A 16,500-nucleotide genomic window follows, 5' to 3' on the forward strand; every position below is an offset into this window, starting at 1 on the left:
ACAACAAGTGCAAAAGCTTTTTGCGGGACTGGCGTCACATGTTTGCTCTCATCAAACAAGGTAAACAAGTGATTGTTAAAGATGCGTTCGGTGGCTTACATAAGCGCACGCTGAGCTCACGCTGCACTGAGAGCTGACAGCCATGTCCGCTTGGAGGACGCTCGCGCTCCTGGCCTTCACTGGTGAGTTGGCTTCAAATCCCCGGAACCTTTCTTACCTGCAGTCTGAATCCTCCTCCTCTTCCTCCCGGCAGGCTCCTGCGCCGCGGCCTCGGACTGCTCCTACTCCTCGCTTCTCAGCCACTTGAACCTCAGCACCTCCAATGACCTTCTGACCATCATGAGGCCTGTCAGAAACTGGACTACAGTCTCCGTGGTCCGCTTGGACATCCTGCTGTACGGCATCTTGGAAGTGGTAAGTGACCGACATGATTTATTATACAGTGAAACCTTGATTTACGAACTTAATTGGTTCTTGAACATAGTTCGTAAATAGAATACTTTGTATAGTGAAGCAACTTTTTCCAGAAACAATACCGTATTTTTTGGACTATAAGGCGCATTCTTTCATTTTCTCAAAAATCGATAGCGCGCCATATATCCCGGTGCGCCTAATGTACGGAATAATTCTGGTTGTGCTTACCGACCTCGAAGCAATTTTATTTGGTACATGGTACATGTGATGACAGTCACACATAAGAGATACACTATATTGCCAAAAGTATTTGGCCACTCTTGCGTCGTGACCAGTCCTTCCTCCAAGGGAATCTAAGTTGCTGGTCAATCCCAAGTTTTTTCCGATGACATATAAGCTGAGTGTGAAGGATCACCAGGACAGAATTGGTAATTTCTAGTTTATTCCAAAGCTTTGGAGGTCAACTCAAACAACACATTCATATCGGCTACCCGAGTTGATCTAACCCTCAAACTCAATAGCCCACTCCTTAGACAGAAAGAAAGCCCCCACCTGTCAGAGAAGGAACACGGTCGTATTGCTCTCCTGCCGATAAGACATAAGGGAGTACTACAACACCCTACATTCCAAAGCCTCAAGGTAACTCACACAGTGTACTTGCGGGCATAAGTTGAAAAAATAGAAAGAGTATAAATGGAAAAACACTAGTTGTTTCAAATATGGCTATGAAAAGAAATAACTCTTAAATATGTGTATATATATATATATATATATATATATATATATATATATATATATCCTTCACACCACCCATCCAAATGATGAGAATCAGGTGTCCTAATCACTTGGCCCGGTCACAGGTGTATAAAATCAAGCACTTAGGCATGGAGACTGTCTCTACAAACGTGTGAAAGAATGGGCCGCTCTCAGGAGCTCAGTGATTTCCAGCGTGGAACTGTCATAGAATGCCACCTGTGCAACAAATCCAGTCGTGAAATTTCCTCGCTCCTAAATATTCCAAAGTCAACTGTCGGCTTTAATTATAAGAAAATGGAAGAGTTTGGGAACAACAGCAACTCAGCCACCAAGTGGTAGGCCACGTAAACTGACAGAGAGGGATCAGCAGATGCTGAAGCGCATAGTGCAAAGAGGTCGTCGACTTTCTGCACAGTCAGTTGCTACAGAGCTCCAAATTTCTTGTGACCTTCCAATTAGCCCACGTACAGTACACAGAGGGCTTCATGGAATGGGTTTCCATGGCGGAGCAGTTGCATCAAAGCCATACAAATGCAAAGCGTCAGGATGCAGTGGTGTAAAGCATGTGGAGACGCGTTCTCTGGAGTGATGAATCACGCTTTTCGATCTGGCAATCTGATGGACGAGTCTGGGTTTGGAGGTTGCCAGGAGAACGGTACATTTCGGACTGCATTGTGACGAGTGTGAAATTTAGTGGATGAATTATGGTGTGGGGTTGTTTTTCAGGAGTTGGGCTTGGCCCCTTAGTTCCAGGGAAAGGAACTTTGAATGCTCCAAGATACCAAAATATTTTGGACAATTCCATGCTCCCAACCTTGTGGGAACAGTTTGGAGTGGGCCCCTTCCTCTTCCAACATGACTGCACCAGTGCACAAAGCAAGGTCCATAAAGACATGAATGACAGAGTCTGGTGTGGATGAACTTGACTGGCCTGCACAGAGTCCTGACCTGAACCCGATAGAACACCTTTGGGATGAATTAGAACAGAGACTGAGAGCCAGGCCTTCTCGACCAACATCAGTGTGCTTTTGGAAGAATGGTCGAAAATTCCTATAAACACACTCCGCAACCTTGTGGACAGCCTTCCCAGAAGAGTTGAAGCTGTAATAGCTGCAAAAGGTGGACCGACATCATATTGAACCCATTGGGTTAGGAATGGGATGGCACTTTCAAGTTCATATGTGAGTCATAGCAGGTGGACAAATACTTTTGGAAATATAGTGTATTTCTATCTGCGATTAAATGTGATTAATCACAAGTTATCAATGGACAAAATGGGATTACTTTATTCATTAACAAGTGTGTTCACTTCCTGTGCTTAAATTTTACATTTTGGTAACATAAATAAAAAATAATAAAGACTGAGTAGCAATAGATACAAAAAAAATGCTATAATAAAGTAAAAAAAGTTCATCTCTAATATGTTTTCATCGATTTTCCTCGTCTGCAGAATGAGAAGTTTCAAACGTTGACGAGCCACGTGTGGATGCAAATGGTGAGAAGATGCTTCACTGATGGAGAACTAGCTCACTAGTGTTGTCTTTTTAACACAACTATCTTTTTCACAGGTGTGGAATAATGAATATCTCACTTGGAACCCAGTCCAGTTTTGTGGGATAAACAAGCTGACTGTTCCCAAATCCATGCTCTGGATCCCGGACATTGTCATCGAAGAGGAGTGAGTCTTATTATGAAAACCCAGTTGAATTTAAAGATTATTCCACCTGATTAGAATTGGATTGAATATTGCATGGAAACAACCAATTATTGTGTTACTACGATACTACTACAGCACTACTACAATTCTACTACAATAGCGTCATGTTTGTGTAGGCAATAATGCAGTCATGCACAATAACACAATGAGTGTGTAAATGTTTGCAATCATTGCATGTGTGTGTTTGTACAGCTGACGGACACACAACTCCCCAGCATCTCATAGTGACTATGTAACACATGACATTTATCATTGGCACAGCCAATTACTTAATAATATGAATTATGGCTGTCAAACGAAAACGAACAGCAGCAATGGACATGATGAGGTTAGCCCGGGGGTCAGCAACCCGCGGCTCTTGAGTGTCGCCCTAGTGGCTTTCTGAAGCATTTTTAAAAAAGGATTGAAAATGGAAAAAGATGGGGGAAATTTTTTTTTTTGGTTTTAGTATGTTTTTTGTTTAAGGACAAACATGACACAAACCTTCCCAATTGTTAGAAAGCCCACTGTTTAATATGTTTGTGTGTATGCGTCACTGATGAGAGTATTTGGTGAACATCGTTTTGTCCTACTAATTTTGGCGGTTCTTGAACTCACCATAGTGTGGACTTCGACGCAACACTTTGTTTGCATCTTCCACTACTTTGTCTCCTTTTGTCCACCAAACGTTTTATACTGTGCGTGAATGCACAAAGGTGCGCTTTGTTGATGTTATTGACTTGTTGGAGTGCTAATCAGGCATATTTGGTCAGTGCATGACTGCAAGCTAATCAATGCTAACATGCTATTGAGGCTAGCTGTATGTACATATTGCATCATTATGCCTCATTTGTAGGTATATTTGAGCTCATTTAATATCCTTTACTTTTATCCTTTTTGTATATAATTTAGTTTTGCATGTCTAATGACATTATCTGTATGTAATATTGGCTGCATTTCTGATAATTGTTTGTGTGACATGTTGTTCCAGACCACAGCAAACATTGCCTAGCTTACCAAAGATTGTAATAAATCTATTAAAAGAAGACAGCCTTAACTTGGACACACACTTCTATACCTTTGGCTATTAAAAGACAGTAATTTCCAGGGGTTATCTCACCTTCTGAGTAGCCTCTGATTTACTACTGGTTTCTAATGTTGTAAAAGTGTGTAGAATAAATATTACATTTCAACATTTCTGTCAACAAAGATTTGCTTCAGCCTGCGACAGTCATTTTGATAGTAGGCTATTATAGCTAATATGGACACTTACGTCATGTGTTGCCTTTATTATAAGACTTATATTCGGCTTTTCATTTTTTGCAGCTCCAGACAGATTTGTTTTTTGTATTTTTGGTCCAATATGGCTCTTTCAATGTCTTGGGTTGCCGACCCCTGAGTTAGCCCCTAAAACACAGCAGGTGGGTCTGTTGACAAGACCCAAGACATAATATGCATTCATGGCTGCTGTGAGCCGAGTCATCACCGGAGCAAGTCGTGTCCCAAATGGCTGCAGTTAGAAAACTACAATCCGCAACAACACACTTTACACAGAAATAGGTGTAGACTAGAGATCGAATGATTATTGGCAGAGAAGATTATTGGCGCCGATATTGACATTTTGACGTATTTTTATCGATATCAGCTTTTTTGTAAATTTACTGTCATCGTCAATAATTCTCCCAAAATATGTTTTGATATCTGACCGAGCATTAATTTGAGTTCTTGTGAGAATTCTCCCCAAGTCTGTTCAGCTGCTTTCACTGCAGCTCTCAAACCCCTTCTCTTCTCCACAGAATGTCTCCTCTGCCTACCTATCAAAACTTCCAATTTTTGCAAGGAAATCCAGTTTTTGTCCTTCTTTCCTGGTATTTTTGGCTAGCCTCCGTCCGCAACACTCTCAGCGTGATCTTGTTCCATTATTCAGTCAAATAACAACGCGACAGAGATGGATGGACATGAAGACGACGGAAAATATATCTCTGCAAGAAATCCCAACTTTGTGTAGATATCTTGACAAATAGGAGATTATTATATAAGGAAGAGCAGGCAGCAGCTCACACATTCTCAAATAGAAAAATCATGTTTTTTTCAATAGGCGCTGCTGTCGGACCTGTGAGAACGTTAGCGTGCTAAAATTTTTTGTTAGCGTCTCTTATATTAGCATGTTAATGTTTTATGCTAGCTTTTTTGCTACTTTCTATGACTACACCAATAAATAGGGCATTTTGGTATTTCTTCTTACCCAGTCATGTGCTAGCTTTTTAACGTTAGCATGCTAGTATGCTAACATTAGAATGTTAACTATTCCAGCTAATATTACACTTTTTACATGCGAGAACGTTAGCATGCTAACGTTTTTTAGTTAGCTTCTCTTATATTAGCATGCTAACATTTTATGCTAGCTTTTTTGCGACTTTCTATGTCTACACCAACAATTACTGCATTTTGGTATTTCTTCTTACCCAGTCATGTGCAAGCTTCTTAATGTTAGCATGCTAGTATTCTAGCATTAGCATGCTGACTTTTCCAGTTAATATTACACTTTTTACATGTGAGAACGTTAGCATGCTAACGTTTTTTAGTTAGCGTCTTTTATATTAGCATGCTAACATTTTATGTTAGCTTTTTTGCGACTTTCTATGTCTACACCAACAATTACTGCATTTTGGTATTTCTTCTTACCCAGTCGTGTGCAAGCTTCTTAACGTTAGCATGCTAGTATTCTAGCATTAGCATGCTGACTTTTCCAGTTAATATTACACTTTTTACATGTGAGAACGTTAGCATGCTAACGTTTTTTAGTTAGCGTCTTTTATATTAGCATGCTAGCATTTTATGTTAGCTTTTTTGCGACTTTCTATGTCTACACCAACAATTACTGCATGTTGGTATTTCTTCTTACCCAGTCGTGTGCAAGCTTCTTAACGTTAGCATGCTAGTATTCTAGCATTAGCATGCTGACTTTTCCAGTTAATATTACACTTTTTACGTGCGAGAACGTTAGAATTCTAACGTTTTTTTTAGTTAGCCTCTCTTATATTAGTATGCTAACGTTTTATGCTAGCTTTTTTGCTACTTTCTATGACGGCACCAACAAATAGGGCATTTTGGTATTTCTTCTTACCCAGTCATGTGCTAGCTTCTTAACGTTAGCATGCTACTATGCTAACATTAGCATGTTAACTTTTCCAGCTAATATTACACTTTTTACATGCGAGAACGTTAGCATGCTAACGTTTTATGCTAGCTTTTGTGCTACTTTCTATGACTACACCAACAAATAGGGCATTTTGTTATTTCTTACCCAGTCATGTGCTAGCTTTACAATGCTAGCATGCTAGTATGCTGATGTGGTATCAAGTGTCACATACCAAGTGATATGAATCTGGGCTAAATGGTTGTAAAATTATTTTAAAAAGTTAGCCCGCTGTTTACTGACATGTGCCATGTGGAGGACATTTGTGTACAAAATATTGTTTTTTTTCTTTAGCAGTTTTTAATTATTAAAACGAGTACTCACCTGTGATTAATTTCCAATTAATCTAAATTCCAAAAGGTAATTAATCATGATTAATCTAAATTCCAAAATGTGATTAATCTGGATTTGAAAAAATCATTTGACAGCCCTAATTTTGAACACTGTTTGTCTAAAGTGAAACTGAAGTGTTCTTGTGTCCCCAGCGCCTCGGACTCGGGAAGCATGAAAGTGAGTCCCTACGTGACCTTGCATTTCAACGGCTTGATGCAAATCTACACTCGGCAGCGGCTCACCTCCACCTGCACCCTCAATCTTTTCTCCTTCCCCTTCGACAAGCAGAGCTGCAATATCTCTTTTCGATCCATGAACCACGACAGTAACGGAGCGCTCTCCTTCTAGACATTTGCAGGTGACCAATAGGCGTCTCTGACAGGTGCTCCTCTCATCTGCACAGAAAACACTGTGACCCTGGTGACGCTCCGCGCCGACGACTTCGTCACTGACGTGCCTGAGCAGCAGCTGGTGACTAAAGGAGAGTGGACGCTGCAGGCCGTGGAAAGTGAGCAGAACGGGACTCAATTCTCAAACCGAGACATACTTGTTTTCCAGGTGAGCAAAAGGTTGAGAAGCACACCTGTGTGAGGCGCTTCAGCGACGTGTGGATGTTCCGCGCAGGTGAAAATCGCAAGGAAGCCCATGCTGTACGTCATCATCTTCATCATACCCATCCTGTGCCTGCTCTTGCTGGACTTGGCGTCCTTCTTCATCAGCGAGGCCCGCGGCGAGAAGATGAGCTTCAAAATCACAGTGCTGCTGTCCATCTCCGTCCTGCTGCTCATTCTGAAGGACATGCTGCCCTCCACTGAGGAGAACTTGCCACTCATTGGTGAGGAAGTCACACCTGTGGGTGCTCTTAGGCGGTGGTTCTCAATTATTTTCTCTCATGCTCCCCCCCCAAGGAACATAACTATTTTCACGCCCTCCAAGTACATTTTTTTTTCTGTATGTAAGATAGTAATTTAGGCCCCTTAGGTAAACGCCCTCCAAGTACATTTTTTTTCTGTATGTAAGGTAGTAATTTAGGCCCCTTAGGTAAATCCCACCTAACCATATCCTTGTCCACACACACACACACACACACACACACACACACACAATGGTCGTTTAAGCCCCCCCCTCTGTCCGCTGGCTCAACGTGACCTAGTACGCATGTACGGAAAATGCGCACGTCTTAGTCACCTCCAGTGTTGCTTTGTGTGCAAGTTCTTAAATTTAGCTTATCTGGGCAGCACGGTGGAACAGGGGTTAGGTGGATGTGCCTCACAATACAAAGGTCCTGAGTAGTCCTGAGTTTAATCCCGGGCTCGGGATCTTTCTGTGTGGAGTTTGCATGTTCTCCCCGTGACTGCAAGGGTTCCCTCCGGGTGCTCCGGCTTCCTCCCACCTCGAAAAACATGCACCTGGGGATAGGTTGATTGGCAACACTAAAATTGTCCCTAGTGTGTGAATGTGAGTGTGAATGTTGTCTGTCTATCTGTGTTGGCCCTGTGATGAGGTGGCGACTTGTCCAGAGTGTACGACGCCTTCCGCCCGAATGCAGCTGAGATAGGCTCCAGCACCCCCCGCTACCCCAAAAGGGACAAGCGGTAGACAATGGATGGATGGATGAACAATATCCAGTGTTGTGGTATTTCAATTAACTGGAATCCAGTGTGCTGTGGTGCCCTATTGTAGTGAATCACACCTGAGCCATCATAAATTAATCAAATCTTTATTAGACATGTAAACAATGTGATAAAGAACATTTTACATCAATCTAGGGATCTAGATATCTGGTCAGGACACTCCTCACTCTTTTGCCTTCACCTTCATTGTCCATTCCTTTTTGGTGACTTTATATACTCTGGACCTAGACGTTGAGTCCGCGACATACATGGCGGACAATAACTGATACAGTCTGCTTTTCCAGTCCAAATGCATTCAATGTTTTCCGTAGTCTTCCCTCGACGGCCAGGTGATACAAAGCACACACTACCTTTTTTATCACATTCACGGGAGCCCGCATTCTCGTTGTCTCTCCTTCGACAAATGGACAAAGTTTTTCGGTAAGTAGAATCACAGCTGACCTGGACTTTCGAAAGTTCTCTCGCCGTCTGAGATGCGTTGTATCCCAAATAGCTGCAAACGCTTTCTCTTAAGGTATTTATGTGTGATTTCCACAGTTACAGACGGAAGGAGAAACACTGGCATGTCTGGATGACTCGCCTCCATATTTCCAGTGTTAGCTCCGAGTTACGAAACCGCTTTATTATGAAGCTGGCTGTGGCTTGTTCTTTCTGACGTCACTTCCTGTGTGGGGCGCAGTCTTTCTGGCGTCATTTCCTCTCCGAACTCAGTTTGTAAACGATCAGAGTCCATACAAAGCTAAGAGCCGGAGATTCAAGAAATACACGGCGCACTTACCTGTGTAAAAATTATCCAAGGAGGGGGACCTTAAACGATGATTTTGTGTGGCCGAAACGGGGCTTAGGCTAAATAATTATTTGTTTAATGAGTTATCCGGCTTAGTGTAGTTGATGTTACGCCATTGCCTCTCACGCCCCCCTTCCGCCCGCCCCGCTATTTAAGAAGCACTGCATTAAACGACCACGACCCCCTAAGGCAGTGGTCCCAAACCACTAATCCGGGGACTGGTATCGGTCCGTGAAGCATTTTCTACCGGGCCGGACACTAAATAATTTATAAAGGACTGCATTTTCTCCGACTTAACTTTGGCCTGTCCCACTCGACCAAGGGTGTCAAACTTGTTTTCATTGAATGTCACAGCGCAGTCATGGCTGCCATTAGAGGGCTTCTTTGTACCAGTAAATAATTAATGAATTTGCCTATGAATTTAAATATTTAAAAAAAAAAAAAAATTACGTAAAGAGTAAAAAAAAATGTGTGGATTTGACCGTTTTTTACAGAAAAAAAACTGGTAGCTTAGTTGCCAGACTTTTACTGTAAAATATAGTGTTATTTTATTATTATTTCAACATATTACTATAAATTGAAATACGGTACCGCTGTTTAATTTTATTTTGACAACTCAGCTACCAGTTTTTTACCATAATAAAATGTCGTACCATAAAATCATCAACCATGGATTTAAAAAAACAAAAAACAAAAAATTGACAGCTCTGTCGACAGAATTTTAATGTAAAAAAACAAACATTGGTCTTTTTTCTTCTTCAACTTACAGTATATGCTGTAAAAAAAACTCCCTGAATTTGACAGTAAAATCTATTGGTCATATTTATAGTGTACAATTTGATGGATAACTTGCTTCGAACCCATAATTTAAGCAGATATTTAAGTATTTATTTGGATTTTGACCAACAAAGTTAGATAATATGATATTTGTTGCAATATTGGACACTATTTTTTTTCCCTGTCAAACTACAAAAAAACCTTAATACCTTTAGTAAGAAAATAAAGTAAAGAAAGAAAATATAAGGTATTTTATTGACACATTATTTCCAAGCTTTTGCGGGCCATATAAAATGACGTGGAGGGCCAGATCTGGCCCGCGGGCCTTTAGTTTGACACCTGTGCACTAGACACACCAATGAGCTTGTTTATAGATGTACAATAAAACTTCTCATAGGAAGTTGCCATTTTTTATAACTTTGTTACATGATACAATCATACTTGCCAACCCTCCCGATTTTCCCGGGAGACTCACGAATTTCAGTGCCCCTCCCGAATATCTCCCGGGGCAACCATTCTCTCGATTTCCACCCGGACAACAATATTGGGGGCGTGCCTTAAAGACACTCTTTAACGTCCTCTACAACCTGTCATCGCATTCGTTTTTCCTCCATTCAAACAGCGTGCCGAACCCAGTAACATAATATATGCGGTTTGTACACACACATGAATGACTGCAGAGACATACTTGATCAACAGCCATACAGGTCACACTGAGGGTGGCCGTATAAACAACTTTAACACTGTTACAAATATGCGCCACACTGAACCCACACCAAACAAAAATGACAAACACATTTCGGGAGAACATCCGCACCGTAACACAACATAAACACAACAGAACAAATACCCAGAATCCCTTGCAGCACTAACTCTTCCAGGACGCTACAATATACACCCCCTCCCCTCCCCCGCTACCACCAAACCCCGCGCCCCCTAACCCCGCCCACCTCAACCTCTCCCCCCATCTCCCGAATTCGGAGGTCTCAAGGTTGACAAGTATAGATACAATGCACATTAATGAACATATCAAATATAAATGTGACAGATTGTAGCCAAAGGCTGATTTCCATCAGCATCTCATTGTAAAGAAACAAGCCCAGGGATCCCAATAATTCAGCGTTATAGTGAGTTGTATTTTTCACAAGTGGGAATCCGGTCCCTGAAAATAATGCCGACATTAAACTGTGTCACGACTTGGTCCTTGGTGTTTGCTTTTCCGGAAGGCAACGGAAAGTTGGCTCGGGCGAGACGGGAATGTGAGTACATATTTTATTTAATATATCAAAAAAGAACAAACGAAAAGCGCGCACAATGGCGGAGGTACAAAACTTGGCGAATGAAAACAAAACTTGCACATAGGCAGAAACTGTGAACAATGAAACAAAAACACTAACTGTGGCATTAATAAACAAAAACTTACTTGGCATGGACTATGAAGTGCGCAGAGGTAAACAGAGTGTGACAGGGGTATGAATCCGGATGTCGCCAGCACGACAAACTGAAAACAATGAACTTAAATACTACAGACATGATTAGTGAAAACAGGTGCGTGACTCAAAACGTGAAACAGGTGCGTGACGTGACAGGTGAAAATAATGGTTGCTATGGTGACAAACAAACAAAAGTGCACAAAAAGTCCAAAAAACAAAACCAAACATGACTAAAACAACATGATCACACAGACATGACAAACTGGTCCGTGGTGCAAAAAAGGTTGGGGACCACTGCCCTATGGGACAATTTTTTTCACGCCCCCCCCCTGAAGTTGATGTTTATTCATCTTTTTTCTGTATGTGTTAATATATCTATGTGTTAATATAGTTTTTTTTTTTTATTAACACTAAGGATGCTTTTACACCATTGCCTCTCACGCCCCCACTCTGCCCCGTGTACTAGAGATGCGCGGATAGGCAATTTATTTCATCCGCAACCGCGTCAGAAAGTCGTCAACCATCCGCCATCCACCCGATGTAACGTTTGATCAGAACTGCACCCGCCCGCCATCCGCCCGTTGTTATATATCTAATATTAATTAAAAAAAAAAAAAAAAGGGTGAAAACTACGCGAATTGCACCTTGTGCAGACAAGATTTTTCGATCGGACACGGAGGAATTAGCGATGTAAAAGACCACGTTGGGACAAAAAAACACAAGTCTAATGCCGTTGCTAGCGATACAAGTGGAAAACTTTCAACGTTTTTCGTCGCCCAAACAGATTCTTTGGATGTGATAAATGCCGAAGTTTTATTTACGGAGGCAATAATTGAGCATGGACTTCCAATCGCACTGGCTGATCACATGGGACAGTTAATAATGTAATGCAACCTTTAAAAATCATTACGCGGTGATCGCGATCCCAAAAATAAACTTTTCTTGCATGATAATGTCCAGAAAAATTTGCTTTATATTACTATAGAGTCCTTTTAACGAATGAGTTTGATGGTTTATCACAAACCTTAAATTAAATTCCATGGCCACCGTCCTGCTCTCTATATCAACCAGGGTGAGCCCCACCCCTTTCGTGAGCGCACTGCGAAAGCGGACGAGGCGGGGTGTCGGTGCGGTGGGCGCGGTAGTGACCCTGGACGTGCGTCGGGCCCTTCTCGCGGATCGCCTCAGCTACGGCTCCCGGTGGGGCCCTCTCGGGGGAAGGGGCCTCGGTCCCGGACCCCGGCGAAGCGTCCCTTCTCCGCTCCGTAAAAGTGTCCATCTCTTTTCTTTTTTTTTCTTCTGTTGTGGCATATGCAGCAGGTGCCTGCTCGTTTTTCGTATGTGGGTAACAACATTTAACTATGTATATATATTTCCGAATTGGTTTAACTGCCACCCGCAAAAAAAATAAAAAAATAAAAAAAATATCTAATTAATCCGCCCGACCCGACCCGCGAGCGGATAAAATCTTATTGTTTTTAATTTCATCCGCCCGATCCGCGGATAATCCGCGGACTCCGCGGTTGTGTCCGCAAACCGCGCATCTCTACCGTGTACTATTTAAGAAGCACTGCATTAAATCTTAAAACATTTTAGGAGACAGATTTTTTTTCACGCCCTCCCCTGATTTGAATGTTTATTTATCTATCCGTATGTGTCAAGTTAGATGCTATTATTTCTCACACCCCATCCTGAAGTGAATATTTATTTATTTATCTGTATATGTCAAGATGTACTCTTATTACATTATTGCCTCTCACGCTCATTGTGTTCACATTACAGCAAGCTACTGCATTGGGGTCTTTGCCCTGGTGGGCTTCAGCGTGCTGGAGGCCATGCTGATGAGCTTCCTCATCGACCTGGACAATAAATGCGCAAAGACATACAACTCACGCATGAATACTCCCGTCGCAGTAGAGCAGCAGAAAGGTGGGATCCAAGTTTGACTCGTTAAATGTAATCTGGTATCAAAGTTTAAGGCTCTCCTCATGGCCAGGTAGGACTTTTGCTCAGGGAAGTAAAGTCATTGAGACTCACTGGACCATCTGTCTCTTGTCGCCCCCAGATGACTTGAAACTCACAGAGCACGACCTGATAAAGCTGGTGCTGCAGGAAGTGAGATCGAGCGCACAGGAAGCGGGCAAAGGAGGCGCTGTCGAGCCAAAGCAGAGCTGCTACAGAACAGTGGTTAATATCATAGATGGAGTTTATTTCTGCTGCTACGTATGTACCGTTGGAATTTTTGTGGTCGTCATGTATACTACGTGGGTGCCAAAAGATTTTTTTGATTAAAAGCAATCCTAAAATCAGGGGTTGAGAACATGACACACTCAGTCTCACTCTGTATTGTACTGTTTAAAAAAATGGTTATTTAAATATGAAGATGATTCTATGAATAATGTTCAGACACATGTTAGACTGGATATTTGTAATTAGTGTCAAACTGATAGGAGGACGACGTGTTCTGGATATACTTGTTTTGTATTTTAGTGTTGCAATAAAAGTACATTTATTTACAGTAAATGTTTGGGTCTTTTATTTTGTTTTTATGTGCAGATCACAGCCAAGAGCTCCGGTCTCTACACGTCCATAAAGCCGTGTGCGACCAGAGATGTGATGTTAGCGAACGAATCAAGTCTTTTGAATGGCTCTTTTTTAAAGTGATTCCCAGTTGTGAGCCATTCGTTTGGGAGCCAATTTTTGTACACTTACAAATTGAGCGTCAGGAATTTCGCTCGTGTGCCACTTGACTGGCAACTGGACTAGAAAATGAGTCTGAGTTAAAGGAAATTTACAATTTCGTTTAACTTTTTTTTTAAATACATAATTTTACAAATTTTGTGAATGTGAGTGTGAATGTTGTCTATCTGTTGGCCCTGTGATGAGGTGGCAACTTGTCCAGGGTGTACACTGCCTTCCGCCCGAATGCAGCTGAGATAGGCTCCAGCTCCCCCCGCGACCCCAAAATGGACAAGCGGTAGAAAATGGATGGAATTTTACATATTTCAATTTTTTTATTGTATTTATCGTGTTCATTACTTTCAAGGGTAGTCGTTAATGCAAGCACACACCAGGCATGATTTTTATAATGTATTTTATTTTTTATGTAATTTATACTTTTTATATTCATTTTTAAAGCATTTTATTCATACTCATTTGTGTATTTTTTTTCTATATTGTTAAAATGCTACACATTTATTTAGGTGAGGAAAAATTCAAACTAGAGAGTAATATTTGTGGAAATTAAATTCTGATCTACATCTTATCGTATAACTGATAATAGTTATTGATTCCTTGCAAAACAAAATAGTATTTAAAAATAATGTGTCATGTGACGTCAAAGTATGCCAAATAAGGCGTGTGACGTTAGTAGCCGTTTTGGTCATTTGGGCAGCACGAACGGGCGGGTAAAAACAAAACAAAAACCCTTTTTACAACTTGAAGACGTGTTTTATACAGTGACAACGAGCGTCCTTGACATAATGTGTCATTGTGACATGACAGTCACATGACGTGTAATCACAATTCTAATTTGAACAACCGGCGGATTGAGTTATGACCAAACCGAGCAAACGTTCAAACAGGAAAATCAAGTTCACTTCAACAACAACAAACACCGCCTCGGCACTCTTCAAAATTAAAGCATATTCCATCAACATACAGGGAGTACTCAACTTTGAAATCACAAACCGGAAACAGGACGGGTGACGACCACAGCACATGCAAGCCAATGAGAAAATGCTAGTTTGCATGAAGTGCTCGGTTTAGTTTGAACTTCCGTGCCGCTGTTTAGCGAAAAAAAAAACCCATCTCATGTTACAACGGGGCAAGGTTCTGCTTTTGGATGCGGCTCGTTGGCCGGCGTGGGTGGATTGGATCCAGCTGACAGCTCGGCGGATGTTGCTAGCTTAGCTGCTCCAGCTAGCAAAACGCACAGAAGTGAGGCGGCCAGGTGAGATGTTTCCTTTCAAGTCAATCACAGGTGTGCACAATAGTGATGGGTTGATGAGGCGTCATGAAGCGTTTCGACATATTGCAAAACTGTATTGATACTGTGTCGATACTGTGTCACTAAATACTGACATCTGCTGGACAATAAAAATCCCTACAGGCAACCTATGGACCGACTCAACTGACACTGATTTTATGACCTAGTACAGGGGTCACCAACCTTTTTGAAACCAAAAACTACTTCTTGGGTACTGATTAATGCGAAGGGCTACCAGTTTGATACACACTTAAATAAATAAATATATTGTCATTTGTAAGTTACACATAAGTGTGATTTAAACAAGAATAGCTAAATAAATAAATTTATATATATAAAAAAATGGGTATTTCTGTCTGTCATTCCGTCGTACATTTTTTTTTCCTTTTACGGAAGGTTTTTTGTAGAGAATAAATGATGAAAAAAACACTTAATTGAACGGTTTAAAAGAGGAAAAAACACACACACAAAAAAAAATTTGAAACATAGTTTATCTTCAATTTCGACTCTTTAAAATTCAAAATTCAACCGACAAAAAGAAGAGAAAAACTAGCTAATTTGAATCTTTTTGAAAAAATAAAAAAAATAATTTATGGAACATCATTAGTAATTTTTCCTGATTAAGATACATTTTAGAATTTTGATGACATGTTTTGAATTGGTTAAAATCCAATCTGCACTTTGTTAGAATATTTAACAAATTGGACCAAGCTATATTTCTAACAAAGACAAATCAGTATTTCTTCTAGATTTTCCAGAACAAAATTTAAAAAAAAAATTCAAAATACTTTGAAATAAGATTTAAATTTGATTCTACAGATTTTCTAGATTTGCCAGAATAATCTTTTTTAATTTTAATCCTAGTAAGTTTGAAGAAATATTTCACAAATATTCTTCGTCAAAAAACCAGAAGCTAAAATATTTATTATTCTTTCCAATAATAAAAAAAAATTTTTTTTACTTGAACATTGATTTAAATTGTCAGGAAAGAAGAGGAAGAAATTTAAAAGGTAAAAAGGTATATTTGTTTAAAAATCCTAAAATCATTTTTAAGGTTGTATTTTTTCTCTAAAATTGTATTTCTAAAAGTAATAAGAAGCAAAGTAAAAAATAAATGAATTTATTTAAACAAGTGAAGACCCATCCATCCATTTTCTACCGCTTATTCCAAGTGAAGACCAAGTCTTTAAAATATTTTCGTGGATTTTCAAATTCTATTTGAGTTTTGTCTCTTTTAGAATTAAAAATGTCGAGCAAAGCGAGACCAGCTTGCTAGTAAATAAATACAATTTAAAAAATAGAGGCAGCTCACTGGTAAGTGCTGCTCTTTGAGCTATTTTTAGAACAGGCGAGCGGGCGACTGATCTGGTCCTTACGGGCTACCTGGTGCCCGCGGGCACCGCGTTGGTGACCCCTGCCCTAGTATATACAATAATGTAAACCAAGTCATTGTATTTCATTTAGGATTATTTCATATCTTCAT

General features: G+C 40.5%; 2 protein-coding genes across 2 annotated transcripts in view; both read left to right on the top strand.

The window, feature by feature from the left end:
* Nucleotides 1–29: 29 nt before the first annotated feature.
* LOC133620171 (5-hydroxytryptamine receptor 3A) lies at nucleotides 30–13,522 on the top strand. The gene is made up of 9 exons (XM_061981445.1): nucleotides 30–182; nucleotides 254–414; nucleotides 2,621–2,665; nucleotides 2,739–2,848; nucleotides 6,551–6,723; nucleotides 6,802–6,956; nucleotides 7,023–7,233; nucleotides 12,812–12,958; nucleotides 13,095–13,522. Exons 1-9 carry the CDS (start codon nucleotides 143–145, stop codon nucleotides 13,319–13,321), a joined length of 1,269 nt encoding a protein of 422 aa, XP_061837429.1. The 5' UTR covers nucleotides 30–142; the 3' UTR covers nucleotides 13,322–13,522.
* Nucleotides 13,523–14,564: 1,042 nt separating this feature from the next.
* The window catches only part of tmem104 (transmembrane protein 104), a 106,498-nt gene continuing 104,562 nt past the window's right edge, over nucleotides 14,565–16,500 (top strand). The window contains exon 1 of the mRNA XM_061981446.1: nucleotides 14,565–14,981. The gene's annotated coding sequence lies outside the window, so the exon portion shown is untranslated. The remainder of the gene's footprint in view (nucleotides 14,982–16,500) is intronic.

Source organism: Nerophis lumbriciformis, linkage group LG24 (assembly GCF_033978685.3).
Source record: "Nerophis lumbriciformis linkage group LG24, RoL_Nlum_v2.1, whole genome shotgun sequence".
Lineage (NCBI taxonomy): Eukaryota > Metazoa > Chordata > Actinopteri > Syngnathiformes > Syngnathidae > Nerophis > Nerophis lumbriciformis.